This window comes from Melospiza georgiana, chromosome Z (assembly GCF_028018845.1).
Source record: "Melospiza georgiana isolate bMelGeo1 chromosome Z, bMelGeo1.pri, whole genome shotgun sequence".
NCBI classification, from domain to species: Eukaryota; Metazoa; Chordata; class Aves; order Passeriformes; family Passerellidae; genus Melospiza; species Melospiza georgiana.
In genome coordinates this window covers 75,252,754-75,272,210 of record NC_080465.1, presented here as the reverse complement: position 1 = coordinate 75,272,210, position 19,457 = coordinate 75,252,754, and the positions used below count along the sequence as shown (strand labels likewise).

General features: G+C 45.1%; 1 protein-coding gene across 1 annotated transcript; it reads right to left on the bottom strand.

Moving 5' to 3' along the window:
- Nucleotides 1–249: 249 nt before the first annotated feature.
- LOC131095942 (phospholipase A2 inhibitor NAI-like) lies at nt 250–5,569 on the bottom strand. The gene is made up of 5 exons (XM_058044110.1): nt 5,483–5,569; nt 4,345–4,461; nt 2,774–2,923; nt 2,505–2,645; nt 250–635 (listed from the first exon to the last, which is right to left on the bottom strand). The coding sequence occupies exons 1-5, from the start codon at nt 5,529–5,531 to the stop codon at nt 406–408; spliced, it is 687 nt and encodes a 228-aa protein (XP_057900093.1). The 5' UTR covers nt 5,532–5,569; the 3' UTR covers nt 250–405.
- Nucleotides 5,570–19,457: the final 13,888 nt, after the last annotated feature.

Here is a 19,457-nt window from a genome sequence, read left to right as displayed (position 1 = left end):
CAGGAACTCGTGTCCAGTCCTTTTCAGAGCCTGGAAAAGTGGTTTTTGTAAGTTGCCATTTATACTGAGATAGTGGATATAGACTCTAGGGCTGGCTTGAGAGCACCCAATTCCTGTGAAGGGTTTGAAGACTTCACACAGTCTCATATGGTCTCAGTATGGACAAAGCAGTGAGAGAATGCAACACAAAACCAACCACAATTGAACTGATGAAGGTTGAAATGAGATTAAATCAACAAGGAAACAAAAGAAGTGTAAGTGCTGTCTTTATTCCGTGAAAATATAAAAGAAGAGCTAATCTGAAAATAAAATCCCCATGCAGAAGAAGCTACAGCAAAAAGGTCTAAGTTGCAAACCACTGCTGGGGTTTGCTGTGGGTTTTGCTCAACCCAGCACCAGTGAGAGTCAGAAAAGTGCCTTCTCCAGGATGAATCCTGATAGGACAGGAAGGAAGATCGTGTGCGTAGGGGCACCCCCAGCACTGTACACCACGCTGTACATAGCAGAAGCTGGTCTGCACTGGAACCGTTTCAGCTTTATGTCCATCATCCCCAGGCTGTTTTTGCCATCTCCTACCATGGTGCATTCAGAAATGGTGGTGCAACCCTTCATGGCAGCTTTCAGAGACAGTCCGCCTGTGTAGGGAAATAGAAGAAATGCATGGCATGTATCAGGGGATCCAATTCCCATCATTAATCCCACCATGGCCAGTGGAGTGCCCTTTTCCAACCTAAGAACTGCCCATTCATTACAGCCAGTTGGTTCCAAACCCACCAGCACTATCTGTTCCCATCCCGTGAACAAAGCTGAGGAAACAGCAAGGCCATCTTGGTTTACTTGAAATACAAGTAATTTAAGGTTTGTCTTCTTTCTTTCTGCTAAATAAAGATGACTTTTTAAAATTCTAAGCATATAAATTTAAAAAGTGAAAATGTCTTAAGTAGTTCTCTTTCTCATGTTTAAAGATTCTCCTGCCCAAACTTTGGCTTCCTAAAGGGCTGTGTAGCAGTACACCAGGTATTCATTGTCTCCTTCTCTCTCTGACCCTCTCATGACATTCAAACTGGATAACTTTCTCTCAGTCAGATTTGATATGGAGTTGAGAAGTCTCAGTGACAAGACAGCTTGAGCCATTTATTAAGAGGAATTATTTCTCGAAGTCTTTATAGTATTTTAGCCAAACCAAGAGAGAAACCTACTGACAGGCCCACTGAAACCCTGAACATGTCCTTTGCCACCACTGGAGCATTTACAAGAGGAGACCCAAGCAGGTGCTGAATGCCCAACTCCCCACTCAGATATTCTTGCTCCTGCTGCTTGCTTTTGCTAGTGTTGTTCATGTGTCTCTGCTGTGCAGATTATAGAGGTGTGGAATACTTTGTTGGACAATTTTATCTCAAATACAGATAAAGGCACTCCATTAGCTCCTCACCTTCCTGTGCTCCCCTACACTGCTGCTTTCTCTGCACAGTTTATCACACTGCAGAGGCCTTCCCCATTCACAGTGGCTGATCAATCAAGTTAAGACAAGTTGGGAGGATTTTTTATTCCAGTCATACACTGAATTAATTTTGCCACTCTATTTTCATTGCTGTGACTATGAAAATTCTTATTTTCCTTCATGTTGTCTCTGTGAAACATGATCTAATTCAGGGTTTGGACAGCACATTAGTAAAGTCTATAGGAAGGACCTTCATGCACCACATCATCACCAAGCAATATTATCAAGTCAAAGGAACTTCATCCATAACCATATACAAGATAATTGTTTTTCAGTCTGCTCCTACAGCTGGTTGCTGCCCTTTATTTCCATGGGTTTTTTCCTGCCTGCAGGAGCACAGGTGTGCCATGACAGGTGGAAGTCTTTTACCTGCAGCAGGGATGGAAAGGAGAGTGACCAGAAAAATTGCTGTCTACTTTCCTCTCTCTAATTACAGGACCTAAGGTGGGAAAAAGATTTCTGATGGAGCTGTTCAAAGGCTGGACTTCAAGGCAGGGGACCTGTCCCTGGCTTTCCTCATGCAAAAGCACCACTGCAACTGTGTCTTTTCCCACATGACTGGCGTTACTCCATGGGAAAAGCAATGTTTTTGCAAAGCTCCATTTGATGATCCTCCACGGAGCTTGCAACTGGCTCAGATCCAGGCTCACTCTCATACATCCTAGTTAGGGCCAGCAGGTTCAGGGGCTTGGTCAGGTTTGTTACACACCCATGTACCCGATTGCCCCAAGAAACCAGTTCCACTCTTGGTCTCAGTTATGCCATGTTATGAAGAATTCCAGCAATTATCCATGCCTGACTGGGAAGAAGGAAAGGAAAATGACACCTGCCCTTTGATCAGTCTAAGTTTTCAGTTTTCAGCTTTAAGTTCCTTATATCTTCCCCTTTTTTTTATTTATTTCACACCTTTAGCCCATTCTTATCTCAGTAGAGCTTTATCTTAGACTAATTTCACCCACTTTACCAAGAAGATGAAAAACAGCCCCAAATGATAGGCAGTTACCTGCATTCATTAACCCAGCAAGGTCAACGCATTGGTCTTCAGATCCAGTGCAGTTTACAACTTCATTGCCACACTGAAAGGAGTCCACACTGTAGCAGGCAGGACACTGGTATCCATTGGGCACATCATTATCTGGTGGCACTGGAATGAAAGGCAGGGGCTGTAGCTGCTTTCAGTGAGGGAATGAGAGGAATAACACAGGTGATGGCCTCACCATGGGATGGATCAGACAGAAAGGGGAAGGGCTGCAAGGAAAATAAAGAATTTACATGACACAGAGGTGGTCCGACAGTCATCACCCATGCAGCAAACCAAGTGGCTCTTTGCTTTCACCTTCCCATAGTTCACAGTGACAGGACCAAGGTTGCAGACGTGGGAGGGCAGGCAGGACTTGATGGATGAAGAGATGGCCATCCCCCCTGTCACGGAGCAGAAGGCAATGCCAAGTTTTTCAACACAAAGTAACTTGCTTCCCCTCCCTTTAGTTCATGTACCAACTTCTAGGCAGCTGTCCCAGGGCCTAAGAGGGACCCCTAAGCCCCCCGAGAAGCACCACTGTGAGCAGGACACTGCAGAGATGAGGGTGTTACACGTGCCTCTGACCCAAAGCACAGGCTTGCTTAGCCTGTGTAAAATCTGCAGAGTGCACAGTCCATCCCAGCCACAAGCATCCTGACATGGTCCACCCATCAGCCAAACCCAGAGGGTGTAAAGGGGAGGAGAATGGTTAAACTGAGTCTGCTGAAGTGCTTGGAGGATGAAAGGTGGGTGCAGCAGCAGAAGAAGGCAGGCACTGAAGCTGCCAGCACCAAAGCTGGTAGGATATGAGCCAGACTCCAGTCTAAAAGGTAACAATCAGATCACTGAGGCTGGGCCATGCCTCTAACACTACTCAGTGTCCAGCAGTGTTAGGGCTCAGCATCAGCTTTGACTTATCAGCTACAGGGACGTGGTTACTGGTTGACAACATTTCCTCTGAGGACAAGCTGAAAGAGCTGGGGTTGTTCAGCCTGGAGAAGAGCAGGCTCCTCTAGAGACCTCATAGCAACTTCCAGTGCCTGAAGGAGCTACAAGAGAGCTGGAGAGGAGCTTTTGACAAGGACATGAACGAATAGGGCTGGAGGGAATGGCATCAGACTAAAAGAAGATTAGATAGTAAGAAGAAATTCTAGACAATGAGGGTGGTGAGGCACTGGAACAAGTTGCCAGGGGAGCTGTGTGTGTCTCCCATCTCTGGCAGTGTTTAAGGCCAAGTTGGATGGGGCTCTAAGCATCCTGGTCTATTGGAAGATCTCCCTGCCCAGAGCAGGGGGTTTGAAACTAGATGATCTTCAAGGTTTCTTCCAACCTAAACTGATTGATGATGATGATGATTACTATGGTAAGGTGATAGCTCAGCCCTGGTGGGACTCCAGGATTGCATGGTGTCCCCATCCCAGCTTGAGGACAGGCAGGCTTCTCTCTCCACACATCACCAGTGCATCCCCAGCACTGGGTGTCAGCACCTTAGTGTAAGTCAAGGTTGAGTCTCCCAACTTCCTGACTCAACTATTCACCTTCACCGGAATTAAAAGCCAGTGTGTCCCCCCACTATGAGGTTTTGGTCCTTTCCTCCACAACTAAGAACCAAACCCTCCCACTAGAAAACTGCTTCTCAAAATAGAAGAATAAAGAGCTTTTCCTGTCCCAGACTACCCTGATCTCTGGGTCTTCTGTCAGTAAAAGAAAAAGGAACAGGTTATCCAAGGATGGACCGTACAGTGACAGAACCAGGGAGAGAAAGGCAAGATCCTATGCCAGCCCCACTCTGAAAGCCACTCTGACTTAGAGGATGTCTCACCTATTAGGACTTCATGCAGAATAATGCCACAAGTGTCTTCACCACCAGTGCAGGTTTTCATGGGGCCAGAGCAGCTTTTTCCCATACTGTGACATACCTCACACTGAAGGCAGGTCCCTGGGGAGAGGAGGACACATTCCTGAGCAGCAGCCATAAGGGATCTCACTTCCTCTTTCACTGATGTTTGATTTCAGCATTGATCAGCACTTTTCACATTTCTCTTCCCTCATGTTTCATTGTGCAATCTGTGCTGGGCTTTTCCAGAGTTGCTGACAACAGCAGCCCTGCAAACCCTTCATCCTGGCAGGCACTCAGGTGTTCCTGGATTCACAGACCCCAGATTCTCTCTTCGTAGAGAATAAGGGCACCTGAGTGGCTGGGGAACAAGAGCTGCCAGCAGGCACTGGCCGTGCTCTGTACAAACTGCAGGCTTTCTCTGTAAACATTATCTCTTTGTTTATTTCTTTGTAGGCATTAGGGGAAACCACTTCACCAGATACCTGCTGGAACACTTTAAGCAGACCAGAATATCAGATATTCTTCAGGAAACACTTAGAAAGGAACAGCATGTATTTCAACAGAGAGCAAACAGGATCTCTTCCATGACACACACCCACAGAGTCCAGCGTGTAGATGAACAGGCCCAGGGCATGTGTCACCTAAACCCAGGTGCCAGCTAAGGCACCTTGCAGTGGCCATGCCATCTGCTGTGACCCAAGTCCTCCAAGAGAGCTGTGCTTTTCTGGAGCAGAGCTGAAGGACAGCTGAGATGACATGATGTCCAAAATGTCACGCAGCCCTGAGTAAAATAAATGAGCTTGGAGATCGATTCAGCTTTCCAAAGGTCTGGCTGCCTCAGGGCAACCTGAGTCACTCTGGTGCCTGTCCTGGCTGTACCACCAGTGAGCACCACACAAAATCAGACTGTGAACTCACTTTGTTAATGCCAACACCCTCATCTGCACATTGACTCATGGGACCAAAGATCCCCCAAGACCAGTCACCCTCTCCCCTGTGCAGTGCAAATCCCCCAAGATGAGGAGGGTTCGTGGCTCAGATGGCAGCAATTGCCTCACACATTCCATTCCCAGACCTCTTTCATGTCTCACAACCCCACAGGTCCTAGTGAAAAACTCACCTGGGTCCAGGAAAGCCAGGAGGAAGCTGAGTCCAAGGGATACCCTCATGCTGATGGGACGTAAGCACAGGGAGCTGCCAAACCTCACCCAACAAAGCACTGTGTGCCACAAGGGCTTTATAAACTGGGAGGAAAGGGGTGTTTTAGGGAAGTAGAGGTTGGGGAAGTTTTCTGAACATTATATATATACTGCTGGGCACTAACACCAGTGTTTGCTTTTTCTTTTAAAGCACAGGTTTTGCCCCTTTTTCTTCACATGAGTGATGCTGTTTGGTTTTGCCCTGTTTAGAGCGTGCATCCTGTGGGGTAAGACTGGCATTCCTGGTGATACCAGGTATGTCTCTGGTAAAGACTTTGAGCGATGTTCAGCCTCCACCATCTATATGGATGATGGAGAGGAAACCATTTGAAAAGCCTTGGTGGTCTCAATGTCAGGCCCAAAAAAACCAAGTACAGCAAGGAGCAGCCAGGAAATTCCCCTGTTGAGTTTTTGGTGGTTGGTTTCCCATTTTGTCATTCCTATCATAGAGTCAGGAGCTCTCATGCTTACAGTACAGTGAAAGCACAGTGCCAAAGCAACAGTGCCAAAGCAGTGAACTTCTTCTCCAAGCTAGAGTGCAGCTCCAGTTTGCAAAGTTACTGACAAAGCACAGCTTGGAGCAGGCTCAGTCGAGGGTTCTGGGGGCTGAATACATCAGAGCAGCAAAGCCAGTACTCCAGCATTTGTGTTTTGATATAAAACACTTGGCAGTTGATAAGGAAGTCTCCTATTGTCCTTCCGGGCTTTAAATTAAACCAAGTCAGCATGGAGAAATTACGGATGCAAGACAGCCTGGTCCCAGATCAGGTAAGGTTATAGCAGTTTTCCATGCCCTGGCATCTCATGATGGGCTAATGAGAAGTGGCAGTGACCAACTTGGCACTGGCCCACAGGGTTCCTGCCCCATGGGCAGGTTTTACCAGGATGTGCTGCCTCACTGACACCACACCCTACCTTGAAGATATCCTCTTGTCCTGCACCGCATTGGACACAGACCCCCCAGGACTTTTTGCATTGACAGACTGGAAGAACTGAAGTGCCCTCATGCTCCTTTCCCATTTGAGAATAACGTCTTCAAAGGACAGCTGTCCTTTGACATTTCCCAATATATTTAGTCCAGTGGGACCACTTTCCTAGCTAAGCCCACAGTGCTCTAAGAATGGGAATCACACTGGGTAAGAGCCTTGGTCCCCCATTGTCCATAAAGATGATATCACAAGGAAACCAGGGAGAATTATATCTTCACCCAGAAATCTTTTCAGCTCAGAAATGGTCTCATGATGAAGTAGATATGTTAAAATCAAATCAAAGTCCTGACTGCTGCCTGTTCAAGATTAAAATTAATTTCTTATTGGTCTTAAACCTCACAAAGAATAAAATCATGTCCCCAGGCAGGGGTACATAGATAGGGGTGATTCTGCCATTTGACTAAATATGGGACTGCAGATACAGATAGGAAGATGAGAAGATGTGACTGCCTCTGGTGGTTTTAATTTCATGCCCTTTCATTTAAGATGATTAGTGAAGTGCTTGGGGGATTTCCCTGAGCAATATGAGCATACTAGTCTCACTGAATCATACAGAACTCACCTGTTTCCCACCTCTCAGGGAGGGAGGGTATGAAGCTGCAGCCTTTTTGTGTGTTTTTTAGGGATGAAACCAAGCCCAGCAAGGAGGAGGCACCATCTGCAGCAATAAGAGACCTGGAAAATAACACTTATTAGAGAAAGTGAAAACAAAGGTGATCAGGCTACTCCCAGTCACATCATACAGGTCTACAGGGCTGGATAGGAAAAACTGTCATGGCGGGTTTACATTAGGTATTGGGGGAATTTTCAAACAGTGGCAATAGTGAAGCTGATTGCCTGGGAAGGTGTGGATCCTCCATCTTGGGTGGCTTGGAAAAACAGACTAGACCAGTATTTATTAGGGGATTATATCAGTTGATAGGATCCTGCTCCAGGGCTGAGAGATGGATTAGATGCTCTCTCTCAAGATTCCTTCGAAATTGGTTCTTATATTTTAATTTCATGGTGTGCATAAAGTGCCTGCCATCTGCAGTGTGTCCATGTTTCCAGAAGGAGAGAAGGATGATAACACAGCATTCACATCTTCAGGAAGGTGAGACAGAGGCTGGGGAGGTCAGAGAAATCTGTGACACAAGAAAAGTTAAAAATCCAACCCTGAAAATAGCATTGGTAGGAAGGGGAGATGAAAAGGGACAAAATGAAAAGGAAGATCATTCTATGATAAGCAGAAGAAAGACATCCCTCTAGATGCTAGAGCATCTAAAAAAAAAACCATGTGAATTTGTCCTGCAGAGTTGTAGCAGAAAATTCCAATGGGTTTCATAAAATCAGGAATTATTTAGGTTGGAAAAGACCTTTAAGAACATTGAGTCGAGCCATCAATCCAATAGTGCTAACCCTACCAATAAACCATGTTCCTAAATGAAATATCTATATATCTTTTAAATACCTCCAGGAATGGTGATGCCACAACTTCCCTGGGCAGCCTCCAGTGCTTGACCACTCTTTCTTTGAAGAAATTTTCTTAATATCCAATAAAAATCTCTCATGGCACAACCTAATGCCATTTTCTCTCATTCCAACAGCCCAAACATAAAGGTATCTTTTCAAAGCATGAAAATAATATATCAGAGTTATATCACAGCTGAAGAACCCAGGTCAGAAAGCTCTGAAAAATAAATCAAAGTGACAAAATTGTGACAAAGAAAGTAAAGGCTAGAAGAACTGGGGTTAACAGTTCCTGTAGGAGATACTGAATGAAAGCCTTGCACAGTCCTAATTGGTGTTCAAAGGGAGGATTCCTAAGGGAGAATTACAATGTTGGCTTTAAAAAAGAAGAAGTGAGGTCAGAGCTAAGGATAAACCCTGTGATGGTGAGATCAGCTGGGGCCAAGAGGAGCACCCTCTTCCTGTGATGAAACACTTGAGAAGGAACCAGGAGGAGAGGATGTGCCTGGGTGAAGGGTGAATCCAACAGAGCCCTGGACCCAGGCAAGCACAGAGTGGCTGCCAGCCCTCGTCCCTCACAGTCACTGCAGCACGGTGACAAGGGCTCCCCTCAAGCAGCCCAGAGCCTGCAAAGCCCTTTCTGCACTGGCAGACAAATTGGCGCTCAGGATGAAGCCCTGTACGCAAGGCTGGGGTGCTCAGCTGCACCCAAAGGGTCACCCACAGTACTGGCAGCCACAGCAGGGATGCCACCCCTTACCCACATCACCAGGACATAGATCCTGGAAAAGGCTGCAGGGACCATCACCATAGCCATTCGTAACCATAACGTGTCTCCTTTTCTTCTCTTTAGAAGACAGTGCTAACTTCCCAGCCTCACTGGGCTAACATTTGAGCTATGCTAACACAGGGCTGTCTGAGACTCCAACAGCTCTAACACCTCCAGTGAAAGAACATGCTGAGTAATACCTCCAGTAAAGAAGCAGTGTTCCAAAAGCCCAGGCACGGGTTCTGTGGGAGCAGTAGAGCAAAGGTGTTCCCTGACCTCCGTTTAACCATAATGCAAGAAGACAGAACCACAATGTGTTATGACATTGCAATGGTGAAGTCATCCAGCCCATAAAGAAAGCTATAGAAGAAAACTCAAATCAACCCATTTTCTGAGCTGATTCCTAGTTCTCCAGAACAGAGACTGGCAAAAACTGTCTGGTTAACCAGACAAGGAAACAACACAGAAACTCCAACCACTCCATGCAGGGGTTACTGCATCTGGCCCAAAGCAGGAGTCTCACCATGTACTCACTGATTATAGCTGAGGAAGTTTTCACATAATCACAAAGTGGTTTGGGTTGAAAGGGGCCTTAAGGACCATCTAGTTCCAACCCCCTCTCACCTTCCACTAGACCAGATCTATTTGACAGTCATTTGTCTCAGCTGCGATCGCACAAATAAATGAACCAGCCAAGGTGTAGGTCGGTATAAATCTAATTGCCACTCCTGATATGGAGCTTCCCAATATATCCCCTCAGCTGTGCTCCCCCCAGTGCTTCACCAGACAACCCTAGGCCAGAAAGAAGGGGATTTTATTGCCTCTCCCCACATACTGCTGATGTGGGGTCAGTGCTTGAACCAGGACCTGGGGAGGGAAGGCTGGTGGCACCCAGAGGATTCAAGGGAGCAGAGTCACACCCATGGCTCCATGGGAGTCAGAGAATCAAGAGTTTGTCAGGAAGGAAATTACTGTGTATCTGGAAGAGCAGCATTCCTGTAATAGAGTGCCAATTTTCACATATTACTTTCCCATGAGGACCTTACATGGCATGGTGCCAGTGCCAGGTCCCAGGTGGCTGCACTGAGCCCTCTCCTTGTACCTCTCTCCGAAGTGGGGCTCCTTCCCTCTTCCAGCCAGTGCTGGATCTGCCTTTCTTAAAAATACCCTTTAGGGTTCACTTTCCAGCCAGCCAGGTCAGTCCTTCAAGGTGAGAGCTCCTGTTGGCAAAGAATTTGTGAACCAGGGAAGACAAGATGAAGGCTAGAAATAATATGAATGTAATAACATAAAACTGCTTTCTAAATGCTTTCTTCTGTGGCTAAAAAATATGGCAGTTAACATGTTATTGCACCTGTGTGCAGCAACATTCCTGAGAAAATACACAGAATCAAATTGCTGAACACTATCAAATCATGAAACTTCCTCTTTCAAGGGATCAAGACATTTAAAGGAGTGCAAGGGACATTTTATTTTACCTTTGACACTATGCCATTTATGCCATTAACATTGATGAATTGTTGGCACCCTGACCAGCAGTAACCTTTTCAGCTGGAATAATCATCAGGGAATCCAACTGTTTTCAAATATCCTGAAGGAAAATAAACTTGCATGCACGTTAGTGTGTTCAATGAACTCCCTGTTCCAGCATGAGTCATCAGCAATGTCATCTTTGAGCATTCAAGAAAACAGCACCTGTTTAGTCCATTGGTGGATGATGTAGAAAGTACATCCTGATTAGATATTCACACCTCTTATTAGACATTCATATTTCAACCTCCTCTTTCTCCAGTGTGCAACTTTACCAGCAGCAGAGTTCATTCACTGAGAGAGTTCCAGGCTGGCAGCTGAGGCAGACCAGTTTACCAGTTCTAACTGGTACATCAAGCCAATGTTAATGCTGCATGGTCTGGTATCAAAAACCCAATGAATACATGAGATGAACTCTTTTAATACAATACTAATATCCACACATTTTATTTTTTTTCATGGGACTGGTTCAGAATCTCAAAATGGAATGGAAAGTCAGCGTTTCAGGAATTATGTCTAAGTGGGCTCTCAAGTAACCTGGATCTGCTCTTGTCCCTTGAAAAAGTGGCCTGACCCCAAGCCACTGGCAACTTGATTTAAGGTGTTTAGATGGCTTTGTTTTTTTCCTGCTTTATGCACAAAATGTCTCCCATATAGCTGGAGCTGATGATGAAGGCCCCAGGTCCTGGGAAGGCAACAGACAAGTGGCAGCCTCCTACATCCCACTGGAATTTGTGAAGGAATTAGTGAGAACAATGGGAACCTATACATTTCTTTTAAAAGCCTAATTTTGTTGGGGGAAAAAGGAGCCAGCCAAAGACAACCTGGTGATGAGGCATTGATACACTGCAGGTGCTAAGCTGTTCTGGGGGATTTTGGAGGACAAAGATCCATTCAGCCACTCATCTACTCCTTCCCTCTGGCTATCCACTGCACCCATCTGCACACCTCTGGCATGGAAACCCTCCTTAAAACAGACTACATTATTGGAAACAGGAGATGTGAATTGGCAAAGGCATTAATTTTTGCCCTGGACTGCATTTTTTCTGAAAAAAAAAAATCACTCTATCAGTTTTCCACCTTCTCTTTGTCTTCAGTCAATTACTAACCAAGTCCCACCGATAGGAAAAAAGATTTTATCATGAAAAGCAGGAGTCACAAGTGAGTAAAACCTGCCTTGGAAATGGACAGATGAAGCCAAATCAAGAAAAATAAAAGTAAATTGTTACCACTAGGCTTGAGACAAAAGGCTATGCTGTGGCTCCAAATTCTGCACATGGTGGGAAATATTTGGAAGCAGGCATTTCTTTGAACATTTACACAGATGCAGACTGTCTGTTCTACACTGGAGATCTTTGAAGTGTGAAGAGCCAGACAACCTCATTTACCACTTTTTCTTAAGATGAAGTGATCTGGATCTGGCTGAACCCTCCTTACAATTTCTGGCATTCCATCTTTCACTAGTGTGATGTTACCCCATCGATGCCATCCTTTTCTGTTGCAGGGCTTTTCCTGAGTCTGGTGAAGTCATCCAGCTATAGAAGAAGACTGAAATTCACCCCTTTTCTGAGCTGATTCCTAGTTCTCCAGAACAGAGAGAACTAGGATGATGCACACATCATCCCCAGTGAGCCCAGGTGTTATGTGCTTTTCAGCATCAGTTTCTGTCTCCTCTTGCCTGGCCTTTTTTGTGAAGCATCACACATTGCATAAGGAAGAACCTGGAAACTCATGCCCTGCAACTCAAGGAGACATGATCCCAGCTTTCCAAGTGATGCTCATCTTTCCCATCCCTTTCCAGTCCAACATTATTCATTGGTTGATATTCATCAAAAATAAAGGTATTCCCAAATGAGCATGACAGCACTAAGAAGATTATGTTAGCTTAAAGCCTGCATTGGTCTGGGCTCTTTTGAATCATCAGTTACTTTCATAAAGCAAATTCTATTGTTGGATTTGTCTAGTTATTCTTTCATTTTCTCACACATTCATGAGGAAATGCATCCATTGTTCTGGGCAAGGCAAGCCTCCAGGCAAAACAACTGTTTGACAAGTTGTAGTACTGTGGACGTTCCAAACTGAAATAGAGTAGGTTTAGATAAGATATTACCAAAAAATAATATCTTTGCTGTGAGGGTAGTGAAGCAGTGGAACAGGTTGTCCAGAGAAGCTATGGAAACCCATGTGCAAGAATTCAGGACTAGACTGGAAGAAGCTCTGAGCAACTTGGTTTAGTGAAGGGTATTGCTGCCCATGGCAGAGGAGTTGGAACAAGATGATCTCTAAGGTCCCTTCAACCCAAACAACTCTGTGATTCTGCATCCAAATATTACAGCAAACATCAGATAAATATCCAGAAACAGCAAACAGTGAATGACAGGGGTAGAGATCCAAGCAAAACTCCAGAGCACCCAGCATGGAGGTGCCTAGGGTAGCCCAGCACCAGCTGGAGGAGCTCGTGGCACAGCACCATGTGGAGACATGGGTTCAGGTCCTGTGAGCAGGCTGGGTATGGGGTGCCATGCTGGCCTCCAGCATCCAGAGCTAAAGCAGCTGTCCAGTGTGGCACGGAGGTGCTCACACAGCTGCCTCCCACCTGGTTTCACCAGTGATGGGAGAGCTCTGAAACCAGTGTCAGATGCTGTTGGCCTGTGTCCAGAGCTGTGTGTGCCACAAGACAAATGACCTTGGTTTTGCACGGGTTGGAAAGAAGGAGGTAGAAAGCACCAAGCCACCTGAATGGCCTTGCAAGCGACAATCAGACTTTTCCATGACTTGTGCCTGTGATCAGTTTAGGCCCTCACATTACAGGAAAGACACTGAGGTGCTAGAGTATGTCCAGAGAAGGCAGCAGAGAAGGGCAGGATGTGGAGCTCAGGTTTGATGAGGAGCAGCTGAGGGAGCTGGGGTTGTTTAGTCTGGAGACAAGGAGGCTCAGGGGGACCTTCTCCATCTCTTCAGCTTCCTGACAGGAGGGTGTTGCCAGGCTGGGTCAATCTCTTCTCTCAAGCAACAAGTGATAGGACAAGGAGAAATTGCCTCAAGTCATTGCCCGAGCCATGGCACCCCACCCCAGGAGGGGTTTAGATTAGACACAGGGAAAAGTTTTTTCACTGAAAAGCATTGTAAAGCCCTAAAGAGGCTGCCCAGGTAAATGGTGGAGTCATCATACCACAGGTGTTCAAAAATCGTGTGTATGTGGCACCTGAGGGCATGGTTTGGTGATGAATGTGTGGTGGTGGTGGGTTGAAAATTGGAATTATGATCCTGCAGGTCCCTTCCAACCTTAACCATTCTTTCTATGGTTCTGTGTCATGCTTTTACCTACTCATACCAAAAGGATATGGACCAGGATTTCTCACTCACTAACAAACATCTTGGTTGTGGGGATAAAAGACATTCTGGCAAGGAAGTGTCTCCAGGATAATGTATGATAATGAATATATTTTCACAGATAGGCCCTCACTCTCCTATAACAACCAAAGAGTCACTGGTTTCAGCAAGTCAGGAGATCAGGCTGCAGATACCCTGGCTATATGAAATTAAAATTTTACAACAGGAATATCCCTAATAAAAAGCTTCTTGACTTATCAGTGACAAATATGCAAACAAAATCTCCCCCAAATGTTATCTGTAATCAGTCAGCCCTGTTTTTTCAAGCCTGGGATGTTACAAATGTACCTGATAGGGATGATATACTGACAAAGGGCTGGTGTTTCTGTGTCTTTTAGGCCCCAAGCAATCATCTGGGAAACCACAAGATTTTAATGAGCCTGCCCCAAAGACATTAGGTTTTATGGAAACAGATTAAAAGAATTTAACATAACAACTTAATCATGCAGTGTAATGAGGAAAAAAAAAAAAGCCATATAGATAAGACATGGGAAATTCCAGCCCCAGTGATATGAAATGTATGGAAATGATAATCAGATGGATACAGAATGAAAATGAAAACAAATGTGAAAGGAGAAAGGCAGGTATTTAGAACAGGGATTATAAGATTATTAAAAGACTAGTGCATATATACATATATATATATGCAATGCAATATTTTTCAAGAAATTTTTTGTCATCTTTATGTTTTAACTTTTGCATGAACATGGAGGGAAAGGCTAAGGAGTACAGCTTGGTTCCAGCTCTCTATTTGTCTTAAGGAGGACTTGAAAATGTCTGTATCTTAATATGAGGAATGCCAAAATTACATTCACTGGTTCACAGAAAACCTCATTAATGAGGGTCACCTCACTTTAGATTGCAGGACAACAAAGGTTTCAAATAAAGATGAAAATTAAGGTGAAGCTGGGAAAGGCACACTCTTCTTACACACTCCCATATCCCAAGACCAGAGAAATAAAGGAAGCATAGACTGCACAGCCCACCACTGGGACCTGGACTTCCAAACCCTGTCAGTTTTGTGGGTGAAGATCAGTTTTGAGGCACAAAGTGTTGAAGACAGCATGGGACCCCAAGCAGAGTCATTGATGTAGTGCTCAGATTTGCTGAATGTTGCCTTCAAAAGCTCATGTGAAGCTGCTCCTAGGGATCTGCTGCAGCTCCTGTGTCAGGCCTCACAGCCACACAGGGATTTTTCAGACACTGTGAAGCATTTAAAATGCATTTGGTTGCCTAAACTGCAGTGTTAGCCTGCAAGTTCAATCCCACCTGAGGAGGTGAGGGATTGCATTACCCCTACAATTTTCCCCATATCAGATGATCCAAAGCTATAAAACCCACAGATTAATGACACACTCTGAAAGTGCTTTGCATGACACAGTCCCTAGGGAAATTTAACTGCAACAGACCCAGTTATGCCAGCACTGTGTGTATGCATAGAAAGAGGCAGCACCAGGTCCTAAACCCCTCAGTGAAGATGCCTAAGCTCAGGTGTGGTGCTGCATCCCCCTGCCCTTCCTTGGCCCCACTGCAGCTGAGGAATCCTCACTGGCCACAGCAGCTGGGCTCAGCCCTTCTTGTGCTTATTAGGCTGCTCCCAGGAGATGCTGCGGTCTAACAAGCTCCTGTTTTCTTTACGAACAGCCTTGGAAATTATATTTCTTCCCTGAGCTGCAGAAGCATCCCTCTTCTCACACTTCCAAAGAAAGTGCAGACCCAGACTGTGGCTGGGATGAAACATTCTTATCACTAAAACCCACCACCTTGTGACCCTGTAAGAAATGATCCAAAATGAGACCTTTGGAGCTCTCCTGAGCCCCAGCAGGCTGTGACCAGCAATCGCCCTCTGAGTGGGGCCTCTCAGAGCCAACTCTCATGTTTGCTGTGCTCAGAGAATCGCTGGATGACAACGAATCCTAGGCCAACACCCCTACTCTACTCCTTGGGGCCAAACCCTTGGACCACTGGGGAGGTGCAAAGACATCCAAAGTATGAGTATTTCCCTACCTTAGAGGGGAATCTTTGTCAGTGTGCATGCACATGTGCATATGTTGGGGTAAATCTCAGAGAAATGCTGCTTTCTTAGATGTTTAAGTATCTTAGATATCTAAGTTAGGCCTGTAAGTAAGGTAAAGTCATAAGTTATAAGCTAAGTTAAATGCTGCTTAGTGTTTGTTCTTTTGCTAAAACGCTAAGTTTAACTTCAAAGTTATAAATTAGGTTAAACACTGTTAAGAGTTATTCCTCTGTTAAATTGCTAAGGTTAAATTATAAGTTAAGTTTAAGGTCTAAATTAAGGTTAAGTTATAAGTTAAGCCAAAGTACTATTGCAGGCTGTTGGGATTTTAGGCCATATTCCTTTTTATCCTTGCTGTCACTCTCCTTTTTTCTCACACACATACATATGGATAGTTCTCAGCTCATTTCTGTTTTGATTGGCTGGATTTTGTTTGATTTTGTTGTTGCTTGTTTTTCCTTGGTGTGCCTCAACTGTCCAGTGAATAGTAGAGTGAATCTTGCCAATGAACTTTGTCATGCTGTTGCCTAACAGGAAATCTGTTTTTTACTGATACCCATGCTGGTGATTCTTTAAGTGATTTCAAACACTCATGTGTAACAACAAATGAGCTAAGTGAGCTCCTCATGGTCTCTTGGACAGCATAAATACCCTTCCAAAAGTAACCCTGCAAAGTACCTGCTGCTTGTACTTGCATCACTCATTCCCCATGACAATCCCACCATGGTGACATCCTCGTGTGGTTGTAGACAGTCAGAAATATCACCAACTCTGAAAGCAACGTGCAGGTGAGTCAAGACACAGCATCCTGTGGGGGCAGCTCCAGCTACTCTGATCTCTTGTTATAGCCCCCGTTGCTAAGGGAATAACTTTTGTGCTTCACGTGGGTTTGCAGCCATCAAGACCTGCAATTTATGAGGCAGAAAATCACTGTGGAATACACGTCTCGACCTGCCTTTTGTCTGTGTCAAGGAATAGATTTTTTCCCTGCCATGCTGGCCTGTAAGAGAAAAATATTTCTTTGGTGTGGAGCTGGGGAAGCAGAAAACTATTGCCCTCTTCCCATGCATCCCAGGGGCTCCTAGTGCCAGAAAAAGAGGATGCAGCCATGTGAAGCAAAACTGTAGTGCAACTTAAGTTTACCCTGCTGACAGAAATGTATTCCAAGGATTAGCTCTGATCTGGCAGGCTTTGTTTTGGATCAGACCCAGCACAGAGTGTACTGTGCTGTCTCTAGGTCAAATCAGGTGTCATTTGACTGCACTAAGCCCTTATAGTATCTCACCATGGCAGTTAAACCAAGATCACATCTTCCTTCTCCGGTATTGTCTGTTCTGTGTGTCCTTCTCCTTCTCCTGTTTCCTCCTCCTTCTCCCTTGTGCTACTGCTCTTTGCTCCCCTGGAAAGGCAGTTCATGGAGCAGATCTGACAGCCATCCAGCAATGAAAAGGGAAATGTGTTCAGGCCATGCTGGCAGGGACAGAGAGAACAAGGTTGTATCTGTCCACATTTAGCTTGGCTGACATAGGCAGGGAACCACACACAAACTTTGTGCATGTGCTTAGTCAGGCACACATAAAAACATTTCTGTTGCCTAATGTCTGTTTTACGAATCTTGGCTAATTGAATTTAAATTTATTCAGAACTCAAACCCTGATTTGATTCAAATCTGTGTTGTAACATGACCCAGAAGCACACAGACCTGGTACAGAGGGTTAGGGAAGCACACCCCCCTTCTTCAGTCACACAGTCCCTGACTTTTTTTGCTGGGACTTTTTGCAGAATCTCATGTTCAGGTCCAGGGATGTGAACCCACTTCCATCATGGACTGAAAAACTCAGTGAACCTCCTGCAAAAGAAGCTAAAAAATTAATTCCTCATCACATGGGGCTGAACTGACATCACTCAATGCTTGGAAACTGATGCCACAGGTCTCCTATGACATTCCCATTCCAGGAATGATCTGGTGGCTCCGATTTCTTAGACCTTCCTTTGCCTCAGGCTGTCCAGATTCTGGCTTGCTACAGATTCAAAGCTAAGAGCATGACACTTAAGCTTGCCACCAACAATACCATGTGCCTGTAACATGGGATCCCCTACTGCGCTGGGCTGACATACCAAAAGGGAAAATGTTCTTTCCTCTCACTTTGCTCTGCACTATGGGCCCATCGTGTCATGGTCAAAGAAAACATGTTCCTCTTATTGGCCTGCAGACAGAGGTTCCATGAGAGGGATGAAAAAATCTGCCTAAACCAAAACCAGGATTAAACCAGGGTAATCCTGGACTATAGGCCAGTGCCAGCTTATCCAAAATGCCTTTGGCCACAAAGGAAATGGCTGCCTAATTAACATCAGCAGAATTAGCATGTGCATGATTTCTATGTGGTCTCTGCCAAGGTTATAGTCAGCAAGAGCAGACTTTGCCAAGAGCAGCCTGCTGGCAAGGCCCCATATTTTCCTCTGCCTTGAAGCAAATCTCCCCTCATTTCAGGTATTCTCCTCCACCTGTGGTCTGCTCCTGCCAGCTCAAAAGTCCCCACCCATGGGGCACATTAATCCCTTCAGAGTCAGCCTCTGCAACCACTAGGAAAAAGAGCTGAGTCCCTTATGCAATATCTAATCAGCACTCTAAGACAGAGATGGTTTTTGTCCCCATTTCAGCTTGCAGCATGAATGCAAGACACAACTAGCTCAGAGCTTTAACAAGACATCACCAAGATGAATCATTACTACTAAGTTATGTGATTACTTAACAATCTGTATACATAACTGGATGAAATGAGTCCTCTCTCCTGTCTTCTTTTTCCTTTGTCCAATCTCCCCAATTATCTTCATCTACTGAAGCCAAGATCCTTTCAATACCTCCAGCTTGCCAGGGAGAGCTGCCCCAGCTTGCTATTTGAATTATAACACACCCTCTAGAAAAGTCTCTGGCTCAGAACCCACTTAAGTGAGAATATCCCTTAAGTGCATAAGAAGCACAGTTGGGTGAGTAATTGATTCCATTCAGATTGAAATGGAAAAATCTCGTTGGGTCCTACTCTCGGTTTTCTGCTTCTGTACTTGTTCAGAGTGCAGCAGGTCTGTTTTCAGGGATTAGAGATGAAGTGAAGGCTCTGGGCTAGCTTCCCTGCCGGCTCAGGAACACCACCTGGGATTCACAAGCAGCTGTTCCTTTACTGTTAAAAGAGAGTTGGGAGAGGGAATCTCAGGGCTGCACAGGGGGAAAGGACATTGGGGGCTGGAACTAAATGATTCTTAAAGTCTTCTTCAATCAAAAAAATTCCATGATTCTATGATGGGAGAGAGACTTTTTATAAAATCATGTAGTGCAGGAAAATTGGGACTGGTTTCAAACTGAAAGAGGGCAGCTCTAGATCAGATATTTGGAGAAAAATCTTTATTGTGAGGGAGGTGAGACACTGGCACAGGTTGGTCAGGGAAGTTGTGGATATCCCATTCCTCAAGTGTTTAAGGCCATGTTGGATGGGGCTCCGAGCAACCTGGTCTAGTGGAAGACACCACTGCCCACAGTAGGGACATTGGACCAAGACAATCTTTAGCACCCCTTCCAACCCAAACCATTCTATGATTCTGTGATTCTTCTTCTTCTTGGGACCTTCTCTGAAGGGCTGCTTTGCAGTGGGGTGATGTTCAGACACTCAAAACTTAACTGTAAAATGTAAGATTGAGATTACCCCAAAGACAGAGCACAATTTTTGGAAAAGACACTTGGAGGAAGACCACCA

Coding starts and splice junctions, on each gene's coding strand:
- LOC131095942 (XM_058044110.1), bottom strand. CDS start 5,531: ATGAGGGTATCCCTTGGACTCAGCTTCCTCCTGGCTTTCCTGGACCCA. Junction 4,462..5,482: donor CCTGGCTTTCCTGGACCCAG/GTGAGTTTTTCA, acceptor TCCTCTCCCCAG/GGACCTGCCTTCAGTGTGAG. Junction 2,646..2,773: donor TCGGACCACCTCTGTGTCAT/GTAAATTCTTTA, acceptor CTTTCATTCCAG/TGCCACCAGATAATGATGTG.